The 17,187-nt window shown below is 38.3% G+C and overlaps 1 protein-coding gene across 1 annotated transcript; it reads right to left on the reverse strand.

Moving 5' to 3' along the window:
• Nucleotides 1–838: 838 nt before the first annotated feature.
• Nucleotides 839–11,625, reverse strand: EPCAM (epithelial cell adhesion molecule). Its single transcript, XM_082427855.1, has 9 exons — nt 11,332–11,625; nt 8,766–8,873; nt 8,246–8,486; nt 7,250–7,315; nt 6,155–6,218; nt 5,220–5,321; nt 3,841–4,041; nt 2,089–2,133; nt 839–1,304 (listed from the first exon to the last, which is right to left on the reverse strand). The coding sequence occupies exons 1-9, from the start codon at nt 11,405–11,407 to the stop codon at nt 1,263–1,265; spliced, it is 945 nt and encodes a 314-aa protein (XP_082283981.1). The 5' UTR covers nt 11,408–11,625; the 3' UTR covers nt 839–1,262.
• Nucleotides 11,626–17,187: the final 5,562 nt, after the last annotated feature.

The raw sequence follows: 17,187 nt of genomic DNA on the forward strand, positions 1-17,187 counted from the left end.
TCACCTTTGCCATATAACTTAATCTCAGGGGTGATAGCCTATCATATTCACAGATCTTGCTCACACTCTAAGGGAAGAAATTACATAGACCATATATATCATGGGTAAGAAATCTTAGGGGCCATCCTAGAATTTGCCTACTACGGAAGGGATAAAAATCATAGGTTAATGTTTAAATCTAGTTTTTATATTTTCTTTAATGTTCTTGTCTTAGTGTTTTCAAAAATTTCCTAAGAAAAGCAAAATATTTCAGGATACTTTAACTTCATATAAAATGTGTTTTTACCATGATTATTCAGTTGAAAAACTGGTGCTTCTACTTCAACCAACCATGGAATTCATGGTTCACAACATTCTCCATCAATTTGGCCTCAAGGTATTGTGTCTGTCAAAATGCCACTTTGTCCAAAATAGAATCTTAGATGCATGCAGAATAAAATTGTTTGGTTTTTCTGTGTAGATGTTACACACTACAGGGACTTCCCTGGTGCTCCAGTGGGTAAGACTCCGTGCTCCCAATGCAGGGGGCCCAGGTTCAATCCCTGGTGGGGGAACTAGATACCGCATGCCGCTACTAAGAAGTCCACAAGCCACAACTAAAGAGCCTGTGTGCCGCAACGAAGACCTGGCGCAGCCTAAATAAATAAATTTTTTAAAAAGATGTTATTAAAAAAATAAAGAAGTTACACACTACAGGTTACAAATTTTATATTGAATATACATGATTATAAGGACTCATGCAAATTCTAATTTGTAGCTAGCATTCAGAGCATTTCTTAACCTATTATTTGTATACTATGAAATTTGATTCAATATGATTCAAATGAAGTTAGGAAAGTCATTTTTAAAATGTTTTATTTCATAGTTCATAAAAAACATTTATATGTACAAGACTCAAAGTAGACAGAAAGGCAGCTATTTAATCACAAACAGATGAGACAGTAGTCACTCAGACTCTACTGTGGAAGCATATTTAATGCATACCCTTCAGTGTTAGGCATAAATAATTCAAACTACGCAGTTCAAATTCTGGGTTTTATATCAGATCTGCATATATATGACACTTGTGGTCAAATTTTAAGATTAGTAAAGTCAATTTCAAACTGTTTATATTTTGAGTACAGGTTTAACTGTTACAAATATATGATGTTAACTAAGACAATAGTGGTCTTCAAAGATCTTCTCTTTGCCCCATGTTCATACGTCTGTAATCTGAGTCTGTTTGCTAATTTCCCTTCTTATAGTTACTCTTCAAATTAGTGTTATGCATTGCGTTCCCTATGCATTTCACCCATCTCCTTTATCTGAAATAGAGGGAAAAAGAAAAAATTAAAATAATTTTGGATCCAGTCTTTCGTTCATTCTGAAAATAGCTTAAAAAACAAAAAGGAAAGCAAGAAAATTCTCTTCCACATTTACGACTTATTTAAATTTTTTTAAAAAAAAGGTATATTACAAGGAAGCACACATTAAGTACATGATCCAAATTGCTTTTTAGAGATAAGATGGCCAAAGTGACAGGGGGAAGTAGCCGGTAAGCTAGATCTTTAAGAATGGGTAATATTTTTGTTAAATGTATACCATTTTTAAATATAGGAAGAACCAATTCATTTTCTATTACAAATCTTTTACTTTATGGGTGAGGAAACTGAAGTTTAGAATTAACTGATTTGTCTGAGATCGCACAATTAATTATAGGCAGAACCGAGACAAGATGATGACAACTACTACGGATGGCAAACATCTTGCTGCGCGGCAAGCATGGGATCGACACTTTACACAGATTACTTTATTAAATCCTTAAAATGGGTCTGTACTATTATCCCCTCTTACAGATAAAGGTAACATGGAGGCTTAAGGGAAGTTAAATAACTTGCCCAGCCAATAAGTGGTCAGAATTCAATACAATCTGGTCTGCTATGGAACTCGTGCAAGAAAATTTAGCATTGTGAGACTCTCCCTAAGACCCTAAGGACTATACTATAAAGGGACTCAAGTGTAACTGAGACCTGTCAGTGTCTGGAAGGTATAGGTATTATTAGGAGTAAGAGATTAAACAAGGGCCTTTTAATTAAATAATCCACTTACCTCAGCTTTCTCATATTTTGCCATTCTTTTCTTTCTGGAAACAACCTACATGGAAGAAAAATGATTACTATTTGAGGACTGCTACCCAAACAAAAAGTTAGTCTAAACTGACACATATGCTTTTAATGAACACAATTCTGATATGAACAGATTTAATTTTAAAATCTATCTGTAGACACTGTTTCTCAAATGCACTGAGAAAACAATGAATAATCTTTAGTGAAATTTAACAGCTTAGTGTGCATCCTTCCACTTCTTTTTCCATCCTAATACAAATATATGAACATATGCATGTAAGTTTTAGGGGGTCTCAAAAAAAAATGGGATCATGCAGAGTATCAGTTCCCTCTTTGCACAGCCTGTATCCACATCACAGGAATCCTTCCAGATCAAGAGCTATAGATTGAACTTTTTTTTTTGAACGCCTTCTTTTTAATAGCCACTTTATTCCATGGCATGGATACCTACAGTTTACTCATCCATCCTCCTCTGGATGTACACTCAGGTTGTTTCCAGATTCACCCTTACTAGCAACGCTGGAATACATGACCTTGACCATGCTTCCTTATGTACTTGTGCTTTCATTTCTGTAGGACAATTAGATTTCTATGATGAACCTTTCATGTGTTTATCTGCCATCTGGAACTCCTTTTCTGTAAATTGTCTATTCACACCTGTTACCACTCTTTCTTTAGTTTCCTCATCATTTTCTAAGAACCCTTTGTATCGTATGCATAATAATCTTTTGTTTTATGCATAGTGAATATTTTCCCCCAGCCTATCATTGACATTTTTTTCACTTTACAGTATCTCTGCCATACAAAATATTTAATTTCAATGAAGTCAAATATATACTTCTTCCTTCATGGATTCCAGATTTCCCACCTTACTTGGTTTCTTTTACCACAAGTTTGTACAACATCTCCTAACTTTGAGACTTATTTTATTCTTTAACATTTTGAACTATAACCCGTCTAGAATGTGTTTGAACATGGGTGCACTGCCCAACTCCTTTCACGTTGCTGTGCTCCAAAACGTGCTATTCACACACAGTTGAGCAATACGGCCAGCCCTGGTGGGGTGAAACAGGAATCCAACTTTTGTTTTCTTCCAGATGGATAGCGAAGTGTGATAATGCTGCTGAACTGAAAATATAACTTCTCATATACCATCAAATCTATTTCTGAATTTGTTGTGTTGGTAAAATTTCTTGATGCTGAAGTACCCTTACATATTTAGAACAAACGTTGCTTGTTCAGGTGATACAGTCTTCTTCTGAAGCACTGCTAAGTTCAGTTTACATTAAATCTTTTATTTTGAACTGTTGCTTCATATTTATCCCTTTTAATTCTTTTTTATGCTAACATTAATTTGTGTTCTGTAGTTTCACCTCACTGAATGGTTTGGGAATTCAGGTTATTTTGCACTAACCCTGGCAACAGTGTTGAATTGCACTCCTGTGTGCAGTGAGGACAACTGAAGGACGTTTGCTATTTGATAGCAATGTAACCAACCTGTGAGGTGCTCAGCTACAAGCTTTTCTCAGATCAGTATCCTTTCTTGCTTCATAAGGTTGACTATTTTATAAAAAGGGACCGGAAATGCAACAGATTCATTCAGCATAAAGGATTACAAAAAATGAAGACTTGGTTTCATTAACTTGTTTTGGAACACGGTTGTGACTTTTTCATATTATCACCTTTTCTTCAAAGAAGAGACCCTGAAATGAAATTTTACTTGTCCTATGCTCACCAGCACAGCAATTCCAGCAGTAATTGCTACTGCCACAACCACAATGACAGCAATAATACCAGCTTGTAGACCCTGCATTGAAAATTCAGGTGGTTTTTCATCAACATAGTAAATTGAAGTTCGACCGGGATCCAGATCCAGTAGTTCCCCATTTACTCTCAGGTCCATCCTTTTGGACTGGAACAAGGACTCATCTTTAACCTACATTGAGAAGGAGAAAAGCAATTTAAAATAGTTACGATAACCTACCATGGCCACATAGAATTACGTGCCAATTATGTACCAAAAGAACTGCTGCCAAGAATCTTTATGGTTTTGGGGATAACAATCTCATCCATTGAAACATAAGAAAGAAAAAAACAAAAAATACCCACCACTTTAATGACAGGAAAATGTCAAACATATACAGAAGTAGAAAGAATAGTATAATGAGATCCCGTGTACCTGTTACGCAGATTCAATAACATAAACACATGGCCAACCTTATTTTATCTACTCTTCCTTCTATCCCCACCCCACCCCAGCCTCTCCCAGCCTGGTTTTTTGTTTTGTTTGTTTTGTGGGGTTTTGTTTTGTTTTGCTGCACCGCTTGGCTTGTGGGATCTTAGTTCCCTGACCAGGGATTGAACTCAAGCCCTCGGCAGTGAAATCGTGGAGTCCTAACCACTGGACTGCCAGGGAATTCCCTGGCCTTGTTATTTTGCAGTGGATCCCAGATCTCAACAGAAAATAGCTCACTTTAGGGACTTCCCTGGTGGTCCAGTGGTTAACACTCCATGTTTCCATTTCAAGGGGCAAGGGTTCGATCCCTGGTCAGGGAACTAAGATCTCCCATGCTGTACAGCACGGCCAAAAAAATTCAAAAAAAAGAACAAAGTCTCAGTGCCCCTGTGGTTACTATCAAGTGGTCTAACATACACGTAACTGAAATTCCAGGAGATGGGCTCAGGAAAAAAAAAAAAAGAAAATAGCTCACTTCAGTATATTAAAGTTTAAACAAACATTTTAATCACACCAGTTACACAGCATTTTTTACATAGTCTCTTGTTAATGGAAATTATAGTAGGGGATGGCTACACTCACAAACTAAATAACTGCCAAGGAGGTAATAAGAATCATAGAAGAGAAGATATTCTAGGCAGAACAATGTGATAAAAAGGCATAAATATACAAACAAGTAAGAAAGGTGTATAAGAAAGGTGCATGTGAACAACAAGGACGACAAAATTAATTGCAGCATGAGAACCAGTTGGAGAATAGTTATTCATACAGTTGATCTAAAAGCAGAGAAACAGATGAAAGATTTTGAATCCACTGAGGCATGATAGACAACATTACATTTCTAAACAGAGGAATAAAATGAGGAAGATTATACTCACATCTTTTTCAAAATAATAAGCCACATCAGCTATGTCCACATCATTCTGAGTTTTCTGAGAAGAATTTTGTACCAGGTCAATAATGATAACATCATTCTCATACTGGGGGAAAAATTGAAAAATACAAATTAATATTACTATAACCAAAACTGTATGAAAATATCATTGTTCAATTATCAAAATATTCAGTGTTTGATTTTCTGTAATCTGCATGTGTCGGTGTTTCTTGCCATTAGCGGATAATTGGGTTTATCACTAATAATTTCAAAATCTTTGGGAGGTTTTAAAAATCTACCCAAAGGAATTAAAATAGCAATGCAAGCATCCAAAGATAATTATAATTTTCTTTTCAAAAGAGCATTTTCAAAAGATTTTAAACAAGATATTAAAGTACCTTATTTGGTTAGAACTACTTTAATGCTAAAATGCTAAAGAAATGCAATCCAAAATGCAGTGGCATTTACCATGTTCTGTTTTTAGGAAGGAAAAAAGTATGTCACTATCAAAAAGTCTTTTAAAAAACGACAGCAATTTTCTGCCTTGAAAGAGTTCCATCACACTATTCAAGCATTTTTCAACCAAAGTTGAAAGAGTTAAGGAAGGGCTAACTGGTTAAAGACTAGCTCCTGAAACCAGAGAAAACAGGACTACGTAGCATCCTAAGTATTGCCAAAAACAACCACAGAGAGAGGTTTTCCAAGGTGTGAAGACTGGCATGTGTTAAGAATAGTAAGAGACACTACATTTTCTTTAAGGGTAAACTGAGGTTTTCAAAGATTATGGAAGGAAAACAATAACAGGAGATTTGCAGGATTAAGTGCCCAGGGCTTAAACTGTTATTCAAATGCAGTTTAACCACTATCAAAAATCATACCCAAACCAAACTATCCGACCAATTTTCTGGTAAAGCTCACTTGCTAAAAAAAAAAACTTACCAGAATATTTGTGATATATTTTGGATCCAGTTGATAACGACTTGTGATTACCTCCTTGAGTGCACTGTAAATAAAAAACTTTATGCCATTTTGCAACTATCATCATAATAATTGATGCAAAAACTGTTGAGTTCTAGTTTGACTAGAAACAGGATATTTACACAGTATCTAAGTATCTACCCACAGATTATACTTTTTAATTACAAAGAGGAAAGTGTTAACTCCATAGTAGGGAAACCTGGTGGACACCACCCTGACCACTAGTTAACATCACTAGTAAAGGGACAAGCTGATGTCGTGTGCCTCCCAATGTGAAGTACTGAGACGGACACAAGATCACTTTAAGTAGCTTTCCTGTCAAAAATGAATTGCCTGTATTTAATTATGAGGAAACATGAGACAAACCCAAAATTGAGGGATATTCTACAAAACAATTTGTCCATACTCTTCAAAAATATCAATGTCATGGTTTATAATTCAAATATTAATTAAAAATTCAAATTTTATTGGAAAAACAAAGACAAAGAAAGGCCAAAGCAGTGTTCCATATTTAAAGAGACTGAACAGTCATAACAACTAAGTGCATGATCTTAGACTGGGTCCTGGGTCAGAGGGGAAAAAATTGCCACAAAGGACATCGGGAAAACTGGCACAATGTGGTTTAACATTAAATTTCCTGAATTTGGTAACTGTATAGTGGTTATGTAAGAGAATGTCTTTTGTTCCTAGGAAAAGATACACCACAGTATTTAGGGGTCAAGGTGCATGACATCTAGAACTTGCTCTCAAATGGTTCTGGGGAAATAATATTTATACATGCTCAGATAGAGATAGAAAGTACACACACACATGCATACACATATAAAAAGAAAATGTGCCAAAATGTTTACTGGTAAATCTGAGCAAAGGGTACTACAGGAATCTGTACAATTCTTGAACCTTTATTTTTTAAAAAAAAGTTAAAAATATTATTTACAGTATTTTATTTTTCAGAAATATGAAAATGCATTGAGACTTGTTTTAGTTAGTTTATCTAATGGTGTAGGATGGAAGTTCTGAGTGCCAACTGTACATAATGCATTTAATAGCACTTACGCCTGCAAACTTTGAACATCATAAGGTTTTTCTCTTGTCTTGTGTTTTAGTTCAATGATGATCCAGCTATAAAGTAAAAAGACAGTATTGATTGACCATAACAACTCAGCCTTTTATATTATTTTCTTAATATGCTAATACCCAAATTCCCAAGTGGAATTACAGGAGAATTAACAGAAAAAGGATCTACACAAAAGATATGCCCTTCATTTCTTCCTTGGCCCTTACATACATCATTCATAAAGAACTCAGGCTTTCTAACATGGACCCTCTGGTCTCTGGTCACCACACTCAAGATCACATATTACATATTCAAAACTAAATTTAATAAATGAATCCAAAAAGCATGAAAACAAGCAATATATAGGCAGCTAAGGCTTAGTTGGTCATGTTGGGTCACGTTCATGTGAAGAGACAAAAAGGCACTGAGAGAAACAGAAAAGTGGCCACAAGGCTCCAGAAGACAGAAGCGGAGAGAGTGCCTGCCTTGGTCTTTCTAGTTCTTCCCAATAAAATCTTTTTGGCTTAAGCTAGCTGGAGTGTGTTTCCATTCCTTTCCATTACATAGTCCCTGAAACAATCATACCTCGCTTTAAGACACAATAAATGAGCAAATATATACATAGCTTAAATCATTCATACACATTTAACACTAATCATACTTTAAAATACTGAACAGTGTTAAGTAAAAATATATTATGGAAAATTATGTTTAGTATGCTACCATAAGAAAAAAATTTAAAAATAAGAAAAACTACATTGTTAGTAAATTCACAGAAGATCTCTGGAAGGTTATGGCGTAAACTGATGACATCAGCTCTACGGAAGTAAACTGAGTAAATGGGGGATTGAGATGGGATGGGGGCTTGTCACTGTCCACTCTCTTCTATCTTTTGAATTCTAAATCACAAAATCATATTACACGTTCAAAACTAAATTTAATTAAACAAATCCGAAAAGCATGAAAACAAGTAATTTATAGGCAGCCCAACTCACAAGGTCCTCACTGTCTCGGAACAGGATATTTCACTGTCCTTATCGGTTCTTCTGACCCCAGCAGTGTTCACACACCAGCACGTGGAGGTGCCATTGCACTGCTTGGCTTTAAAGAGCCCCTTGTCGTCACACTCGGGATCATAGAGCCCGTCATTATTCTGGATGGCGCCCTCTGGTTTCACTCTTCTCCCAGCCTTTGACCCACTCATTTCTGCCTTCATCACCAAACATTTGGAAGCCACTGCAAAGAAAGCATCATGTCAAAGTGAAAAATAACTGCAGCTGTATGCTTAAGGAAAAAAATTAATTTACTCCAAACTTCCAGGGCCAAAGATTACTGTAGACTTACAAGTTCCCAGGTTCACTTTCTAAATCATAAGAAACTTCAGAGATGAGACAATGTGGACAAAATAACATGATTCAGATTTAAGCCAATTAAACGCTTCCCGACTCAAGACAAATCAATTAAAGAAGTATAAGTCAAAATAAAACTTAAAGATAATGAGGATATTCTACTCACGTTTTGTGCAAATGATGGAATGTTGTGTACCGATTGAAGTACACTGGCACTGACCATGCGCATTCACAGAGCAGTTTGTGGTCAGTTTGTAGTTTTCACACACACATCCTGCAGGGGAAAAAAATCCACTTTAAAAATGAGGCTCCAACTATCAACTCTGATGGTGGATCAGCTAAATTATGTTGACAATAATGCCCAAGTTACAGGAACATACAGCCTTAAAAAATGAATGTGTCATTTTTCAGCTATAACTGGAGTGGCTGACACTATGTTAAATAGTTTGTACATATTATATAGACAGTTTAATTTACATGCATTCCAATTTTTGTGTTTGAAACCAAGAATAAACCCTCCAAACACCAGATTCAGCTTTGCCTTCATGATACTCCCAGACTCAGCTTCTTCCCTCCTCCTGTCCTGCTGGATAAACACTTGCCTGTCGGTCATGGAGTCTTTTCCCCAAAATCAACAACACACTAGTATATATAAAATAGATAACCAAGGGACTTCCCTGGCGGTCCAGTGGTTAAGACGCCACGCTTCCAGTACAGGGGCCGTGGGTTCCATCCCTGGTCAGGGAAGTAAGATTCCACATGCCACGTGGCGTGGCCAAAAATTTTTTTAAGTTAAAAAGTAAAATAAAATAAAATAGATAACACGGACCTGCTGTATAGCACAGGGAACTCCACTCAATATTCTATAATAACCTATATGGGAAAAGAATCTGAAAAAGAATGGATATATGTATAACTGAACCATTTTGCTGTACACCTGAAACTAACACATTGTAAAACCAACTAGATCCCAATATATAATAAAAATTAAATTTAAAAAAGTACCAATTCTATGATCAGTGAATAACTCCCATTACTTCCCTCTTCCCACCCCATTTTCTTAATAAGAGATGCTTCTTGAGACTTAATGGGAACATATTCAACCCTTGGACAATTTCGTATCTTAGAAAAATTATACTTTCAATTGAATTTGCAGGTACCTCCGGATGTGCGTTTCCTAACTAAATTAAATTCTAGAACCTGATTTTGAAAGTGCTATTAAGCAGCCCATCCTGGATACTGATGTCAATTTAATAGTTATATCTTCGACTATCTCAAAAGTTCATTTTAACTTCAAATGGCAAGCACATCTAATTTCTTCGTCTAGCTAAGAGAGTGCAATCTTTACAAACAAAAACTAATTACGACAGACCAAAGAATTTATATATTGCTCCTTCATATCTCAAGTTGGCTTTAGTTTTTCCCTGTTTAAATTATAATCAATACGAACCACCTATATAATCTGTCCAGCACTAAACTCAGTATCGAGGTCACAAAAGGAGAAAGTATACTGCCGGTCCTCAAGGAATTAAAATCTTATGCAGCACTACGCTATACCTGCTCAGAGCACATATTTATGCCTAAACAATGTGAAATTTAAAAGAGACCAATCAGACTTTCTGAACATACTCCTACGGCAGCTATCATCACTTTAAAGCAATTTAAAATTAAGTATTTAGCCTCAGATTGAAGTTGAAAAAACATGAGTTGATTAAACTGCATTATTTTGAATGTGTAATGAAATAGACTGAGCCCTGCTGGTGAGACTACAAAAGCCTTTCCACAAAACTGTGGCTAACTGACAATTCACTGCTAGCCACCACCTTACAAATAAATCAAGAGACGGCAGCCAAGATGTTTATTCCAGAGTAAGAAAAACTGGAATCAAACTACACGTCCAACATTAGGATAATGGTGCAACCTTCCAGGCTATAGATTGTTTTGTACCATTTAAATCATGCTTTTCAAGACTAAAAGAAACGGAAAACTCTGTATATTATGTAGGGGGAAAAAAATCAAGACATAAAACAATGTGTTTAGGTTTAGGGTAATGTTTAGAGCAATGTCTAAAAGAAAAATATACCCAATTATTAATTACGGGATTCTCTTGAAGTGGTTCCAATATGACTTTTTTTTTACTCTTCACGATTATCGATATATCTGGGTTCCCTACAATAAACTTGACATTATTTATATGATCCTTAAAAAGAAAACATACACACACCTCGTAGTCAAGGCCCTCCTCCCCGCGCACAGGTGCGTAGCGGCCCCGGAGGCCTCACCGCAGCCACCAGTCCCCGCCCGAGACCCACATCCGGGGCCCACCGCAGGTGCCCGGGGAGGGGCGGGGCCGCAGGTCGCAGTCGCAGAGTCCCCTCCCGGCCCGGGCAGGTTTCCGCTTCGCCAAAACCCCAAGTGCGCAGGGGCTGAAGGAGGTGGGCACGTCGAGGCGGCCGCGGCCGCAGCCATTCTGCTCCCCGCCTGCCCCTCCGTCCCTGCCCCGGTCCATTTCCCGAGAGAGGCGCGCAGAGCGCCAAGCAAGGCTGCTCCCTCCGGCCCGCGCGAGTGGGCGCCTGCCCGCTGCCTCCCACCCGCAGAGAGCCTGGGCAGCCCCGCGCCGTCCGTCTCCGGGCGGAGAAGCGCGGCCGCCCGTCCCGTCCCCGCAGTCTACGTCTAGGGCGCCGAGGGCCGCCACCCCCTGGTCCTCCTAACCCCACAACTCCGCTCCTCACCTTCCTGGGCCGCGGCCACCGCCGCCGTCGCTGCGGCGAGCAGGAGCCCGAACGCAAGGACGTGGGGGGGCGCCATGCTGCGCGCGCCGAGGACAAGGGCGCGAGGGGCTCGAGGCGGGCCGGGGGCTCGCGGGAGGACGTGCGGACAGAGTAGGCCGCTGGGAGCCCACTGGCCGGCGGGACGGCGCGAGGCCTGGGACGCGCGCGTCGGGAGGACGACAGCGAGGTGCCCCGGGGCCGAGGGCACGGTGCGAGCTGGCCGACGGACTGCGCGCTTTGGACGCTCGGCGGGGCGGAGCCGACCTTCCAGACCTGGCGGCCCCGCCCCCGGCCCCTGCCCAAGGCTGCTCACCTCTGCCGGCCAGTTCTCGGCTATGAGTCACCGCCGGGAGGCGGGGGGAGGGAACAGACTCCCCTCCCCTCCCCCACTCGGAACGCGGCCGTTGGGATACCACCCCCTCCCCAGGTGTGCGCCGGGTTCGCCAGGTGCTTGCTACTGCGGTCTGTGGGGGCGGGAAGGGTGGGACCCTGGGTGGCCACGGAGAAAGTTTGAAAATACTGAGGCTTCCTTTTTACCGGAGGGAGCACGACTCTGAAACCTCGAAGAAATGGGACCTGGAGGAAAGAGTGAGGGGGCCGGGAGGATGAAGGCGGAAGGCAAAATGGAATACAAAGAGAAGCGGAAGACCGTCCCAAGCACAATAAAAAAAGACCTTCGAGCTTTACCTGGCCGTTTAATTGTACTCCTTTGAAACTAGAAAAAAAGAAGAATGTGCCTAGCTCTCGGGATGACAAATTCATGTGATCTTTATAATTATTGTCAATAATTCTTTTCTTTTTCTTATAAGCCTTTTTAGCACTTGAAGGTGTTCCCATAGAGCGAAATGCTGGAAACTGAGATTACCAGGGTCGATTAATATTAGAGAACAACGTTGATGAGTATTTCGAAAATAGAAGGAAATAGAAACGAAGGACAATAATTTATTTCAGTGCAAATGAATTCAAATTACAATACGCTGTGGTTACACTCTTAAAATAAGTGTAGTGACTTGAAGCTTTTAATAATTATTAAAAGTATTAAGTGTTTTTAATGGTATTTTTGTTAGCTGTAATATCATTATGACCTGTTTTTAAAAGTCTTTTTTTTTTTTCAGTTTAAATCATCGGAGAAAGAGTTCAAAAGAGGAAAAGTGAACAGGCAATTTGAAGATTCAACTAAATTTGATTAATTTTTACAAATATAAAGTCATGGATTATGCTTTTATTGAGCAATAATTTAAGTGTGTTGTACCCGCCTATTGCCAGTTGATTAATGTAAATAATAACTTTGTTGCAGTAAATACCAGTATAATGTGATTTTAGTTGGACATTAAATAAGTTATTTAACTATTTGATTATTGACATATTAAGGAAATCCTATCAATATTTTAAATCTGTAAATCTGAGCTAGACCTAGTTCTGGAACTTTGTGATCTGTTCAAAAATTTCTTTAAATGAAAAGAATAGTACTATCAAGTCAGGAACAGCTATCAACCAGATTTTTGTTATCTTCTGCATTTTGGATGTTTTCAGGAAGGTACACACTACCTTCAGCCCCCAAACTACACACACTTTTCCCAAGAATAAAACTGGTTATTGTGGCTTTATTTGCAAAATGTTCCATTGCCAGGTCTAAATCTGTTACCTACCTAATTAAGAAAAACCCCATCTTTTTATAACTTGACAGCTGTTTATTAAATGGTTCATTTCAATAATGTGAATTGAATAAACATGATTATTAAATAAATGACAAAACACCACACTAATCTGACTCATAGTATCTGAGTATACATCCAAGATATTATTTATTTTTATAGCTTTTTAACACCTTCTCAATTTGTCACTGCTCAAAATTGCTCTCATTTTATGCTTTGTGAATCTTTTTTAGTTCCAGTGCCATATTTAAGAACATTTCGTAAAATCTTGGTAAGATTTCCTACCTAAGTATATTCTTTAGATTGTTCTTAAAATTTACAGATGTTGCTTTTTAATTTTCACAGTAGTCAGTTTGATATATATTTGACTAAGAAAAAATATGACAATGTTAAAAATTGTATTTAAACTTTTCTGACCAAACTCTTGCAGTCCGTCAGTTAAGAACCCTGTTAAAAAAACCAACATCAAAGCTAAAGAATGGATAGAAAAGGAGAGAAACTAGTCAAGAAAAGATATAATGGGTAGTGCAAAGTATTGCTAGGATAGGGATTTTGGTTGTGACTTTCTCTTGAATGTTAAGAGATACTTCTAAATCAAAAAGATAACATGTTAAATATAAATAATATTGGAGAAAAGTTAGTATCATGTTCCTTAAAAAGAAACAACTAGGGGTACTATTTAAGAAAATTACTTATTTAATATTCTATAGTATAGTTTCTTCACATAGATTTTAGAGCATGTGTGTGTGTATATGTGTGTAATATGTAAAATTTAATGAAACCTTAAATGGGATGAATGTTATTCTTGCAGATGGCTAGAGGAGACTGTAATGTGTAAACATTTGCTATAAAGGGCTACTAGTTCTTAAAATTTTAGTTATTTCATGAATAATACATTAGTAGAAAACAAAAATACATTATATAGAATGAAGAATGAAAGCTCTTTTTGACCACTATTCAGCAAACCCCTGTCTCTCCTAGATAATCCTTGTTAACAGTTTGGTATTCATACTACTTGTTCATTACTTCTCACATATCCTAAAGAACCTGGTTTCATAGGATGTACTCTCTGCAGAGTGGGAGATATTATTTAGTTTGGTTTAGGTTTATAAAAATAGTCTGTATATTCAGAGTCCACCTTAATACATATCCATATGTGTGTATAATTTTTATCAAGTGTCATTATGTTTGTCATTAAAGTAAACTTTGTCTCCAAAGCAAAATGCCTAACCCCTTCCATGAAAAAACCCTTTTCATATCTTTCTACCCCTGAAATTATTTTATGAAATACAAAGCACCATATAATAAGCACTTAGTATACTATTTAGTACATTAATATCAATATGTACATGCTTATTAAGTGATATCTATTATAATTAAAATAATACAGTAAAGTTTTACTTTTATCAAAGAAATGCATGTACATAGTATAAAAGTCAAGTAGTACTATAAAGTTTAAAATAAAAAGAGCTTCCTTCCTGTCCTGATTCTTGTTCCTCCAGAGGCAACCACTTTCTTAAGGTGTCTTTCATCCCCAGCATATGGTCTGTCTTGGTGAACGTTCCATGCGCGCTTGAAAAGAATAACTATTTTGTGAGGTGGAGTGTTCAGGTTGGTTGATGGTATTTTTCAGGTCTTGTAAATTCCTTTTGATTTTGTGTCTACTTCTATCAGTTGCTGAGAGAAGAGATCCAGCCTTAGATTATACCATTAATGTTTTACTGTACTTGCTTTATCACATAACTATCCATTTATCTACTCATCTGTCTTATTATTTTGATGCATTTCCAAGTCAACTGCAGGCTTCATTACACATTTTTCTCTAACTACTTCAGTACGTATATCTTTATGTAGCGATCAGTGTTTGCTTAGAGGGTTTTATAGTGTGGTGAAAGAAGAAGGAAAAAAATATAAGTGTAACATTAAATGAGTTTGACAAATTCATGCACCTGTGATATGGACTCTTATCAAGATAAATATAACCATCATTTTCAGAAAGTTCTATTTTTCTCTTTCAAATCAATCCCTGCTCCTTCCAGATGCAATCCCAATTCTGATTTTTTCCACCATAAATTAGTTTGCCTAGTCTAGCACTCAAGGCCAGCTTCATGGGTATGCAACCTGCACAGTCACATAGGACCCCATGCTTAGAAGGGCCCCATACTTGGTATAATGCTCTACTGTAACAATATTGAAATTCTTAATATTTTAATAAGGAACCCATATTTTCATTTTGTACTGGGCCCTGGAAATTATGTAGCCAAGGCAATGAGAGAAATAGGGTAGTAACCTGAGAGACATGAGGGCTCAAGGAAGGGTCTTATTAATCTGAGGGATAATATAACATGTTTCTATGGTGACGGAAATGGTCCAGGAGAGAGGGGAGATTGACGAAATAGGGGAGATGAGGAATAGCTAGAGGAGGGACAACTTTGAGAAAGGGAGAGAGGAGAGAGGATGGGACCCAGAGTGGAGGGGTGAGCCCTTGAGAAGAGCAGGGACAGTTTCCTACCGTAACAGAAGGATGGAGGCAGATGCAGATATACTAGCTAATGTGGTGGACAATGAAACTGTTCTGACCATTTTATTTTATCAAGGATGTATGGGGTGAGGTCACCAGCTGCAAGAAGGGTATGAGGATGAGGAGATATGAGTTATTTTAAATTTTATTTTGAAATAATTTTAGATTTTATGAAAGAGATGAAAATATGGTATAGAGTTCCCATATGTCCTTTATCCAGTATCCCCTATTGTTAGCATCTCACATAACCATAAGAAGTTAACATTGGTACAATATTATTGACTAAACTGTTGACTTTATTGGGAATTTCCCAGTTTTTCCACTAATGATCTTTTACTGTTCCAGGATCCAATCTAAGGTCCCATATTGCATTAAGGCATCATATCTCCTTAGTGTCTACCAGTCTGTGACAACTTCTCAGTCTTTCCTTTTCTCTCATGACCTTTACACTTGTGAAGAGTATTTTGTATAGTACAGTTTTGTGGAATGTCCCTCAGTTGGGGTTTGTCTGAGGTTTTCTCATGAGTAGTCAGAGGTTATGTGTTTGGGGGAAGAATGCCGCAGAGGTGTTACACACTTCTCATTGAATCGTATCGGGGGTACAAGATATCAACATGATTTATTACTTGGATCATTTGTATAGGGTGATGTCTGCCAGGTTTTCCCACTGTGAAGTTGCTGCATTTCCATTTTCATACTCTATTCATTTGAGTCACCCTATCCAGCCCACACTCAAGGGGAGGGAAGTTAAGTATCACCTCCTGAATGATGAAGTATAAAAGAAACTGTGGACAGATGTTAAAGCCATCAGGGCTTCCCTGGTGGCACAGTGGTTAAGAATCCGCCTGCCAATGCAGGGGACAAGGGTTCAAGCCCTGGTCCGGGAAGATCCCACATGCCACGGAGCAACTAAGCCCGTGCACCACAACTACTGGGCCTGCGCTCTAGAGCCCGTGAGCCACACAGCTACTGAGCCCGTGTGCCACAACTATTGAAGCCCGCGTGCCTAGAGCCCGTGCTCCACAACAAGAGAAGCCACTGCAATGAGAAGCCTGCGCACTGCAACAAAGAGTAGCCCCGCTCGCGGCAACTAGAGAAAGCCCATGCAGCAATGAAGACCCAACGCAGCCAAAAAATAAATTATTAATTAATTTTAAAAAACCATCAGAGTTGGGTTTTTTTGTTTGCTTTTTTTTTTTTTGGTTGGGGGTGGCCATGCCACGTGGCTTTCGGGATCTTAGTTCCCTGACAAGGGATCAAACCAGGGCCCAAACCAGCAGTGAAAGCACCTAGTCCTAACCACAGGACCACCAGGGAGTTCCCTAAAACCATCAGAATTTTAATAGATATTCTGGGGGAGATACTCTGAGGTTATGTAAACATTCTATTTTTCCTTAAAACTTTGCAATGTGGGAGATTTTGAGGAAAAATGGAGAAAGTCATTTTAGAGTGGGAAAGTGAACTTTCCCAGAAAACTTGATAGTATTTGCCAGGCAGTATGCAGTGTTCATTTGAGGTTCATGATCACCAACTCAAAGTGAAATCTATCAACTACTTTGTGTTATTTCCTCCAGCAATGACCAGCTGCTTGGGTGCAGGCTCTGAGAAGGTAGGAAGTTGGGTTCAAAGAGAATGGGATAT

The sequence above is a fragment of the Balaenoptera physalus genome, assembly GCF_965194825.1.
Source record: "Balaenoptera physalus genome assembly, chromosome: 15".
Taxonomy (NCBI): Eukaryota; Metazoa; Chordata; class Mammalia; order Artiodactyla; family Balaenopteridae; genus Balaenoptera; species Balaenoptera physalus.

Excerpts from the sequence above, each read along its gene's own strand:
- EPCAM (XM_082427855.1), bottom strand. The coding sequence starts at position 11,407 with ATGGCGCCCCCCCACGTCCTTGCGTTCGGGCTCCTGCTCGCCGCAGCG. Across the intron at positions 8,874-11,331 it reads GGTGGCCGCGGCCCAGGAAG|GATGTGTGTGTGAAAACTAC; the intron begins GTGAGGAGCGGA and ends TTTCCCCTGCAG. Across the intron at positions 8,487-8,765 it reads TTCCATCATTTGCACAAAAC|TGGCTTCCAAATGTTTGGTG; the intron begins GTGAGTAGAATA and ends CTTTCTTTGCAG.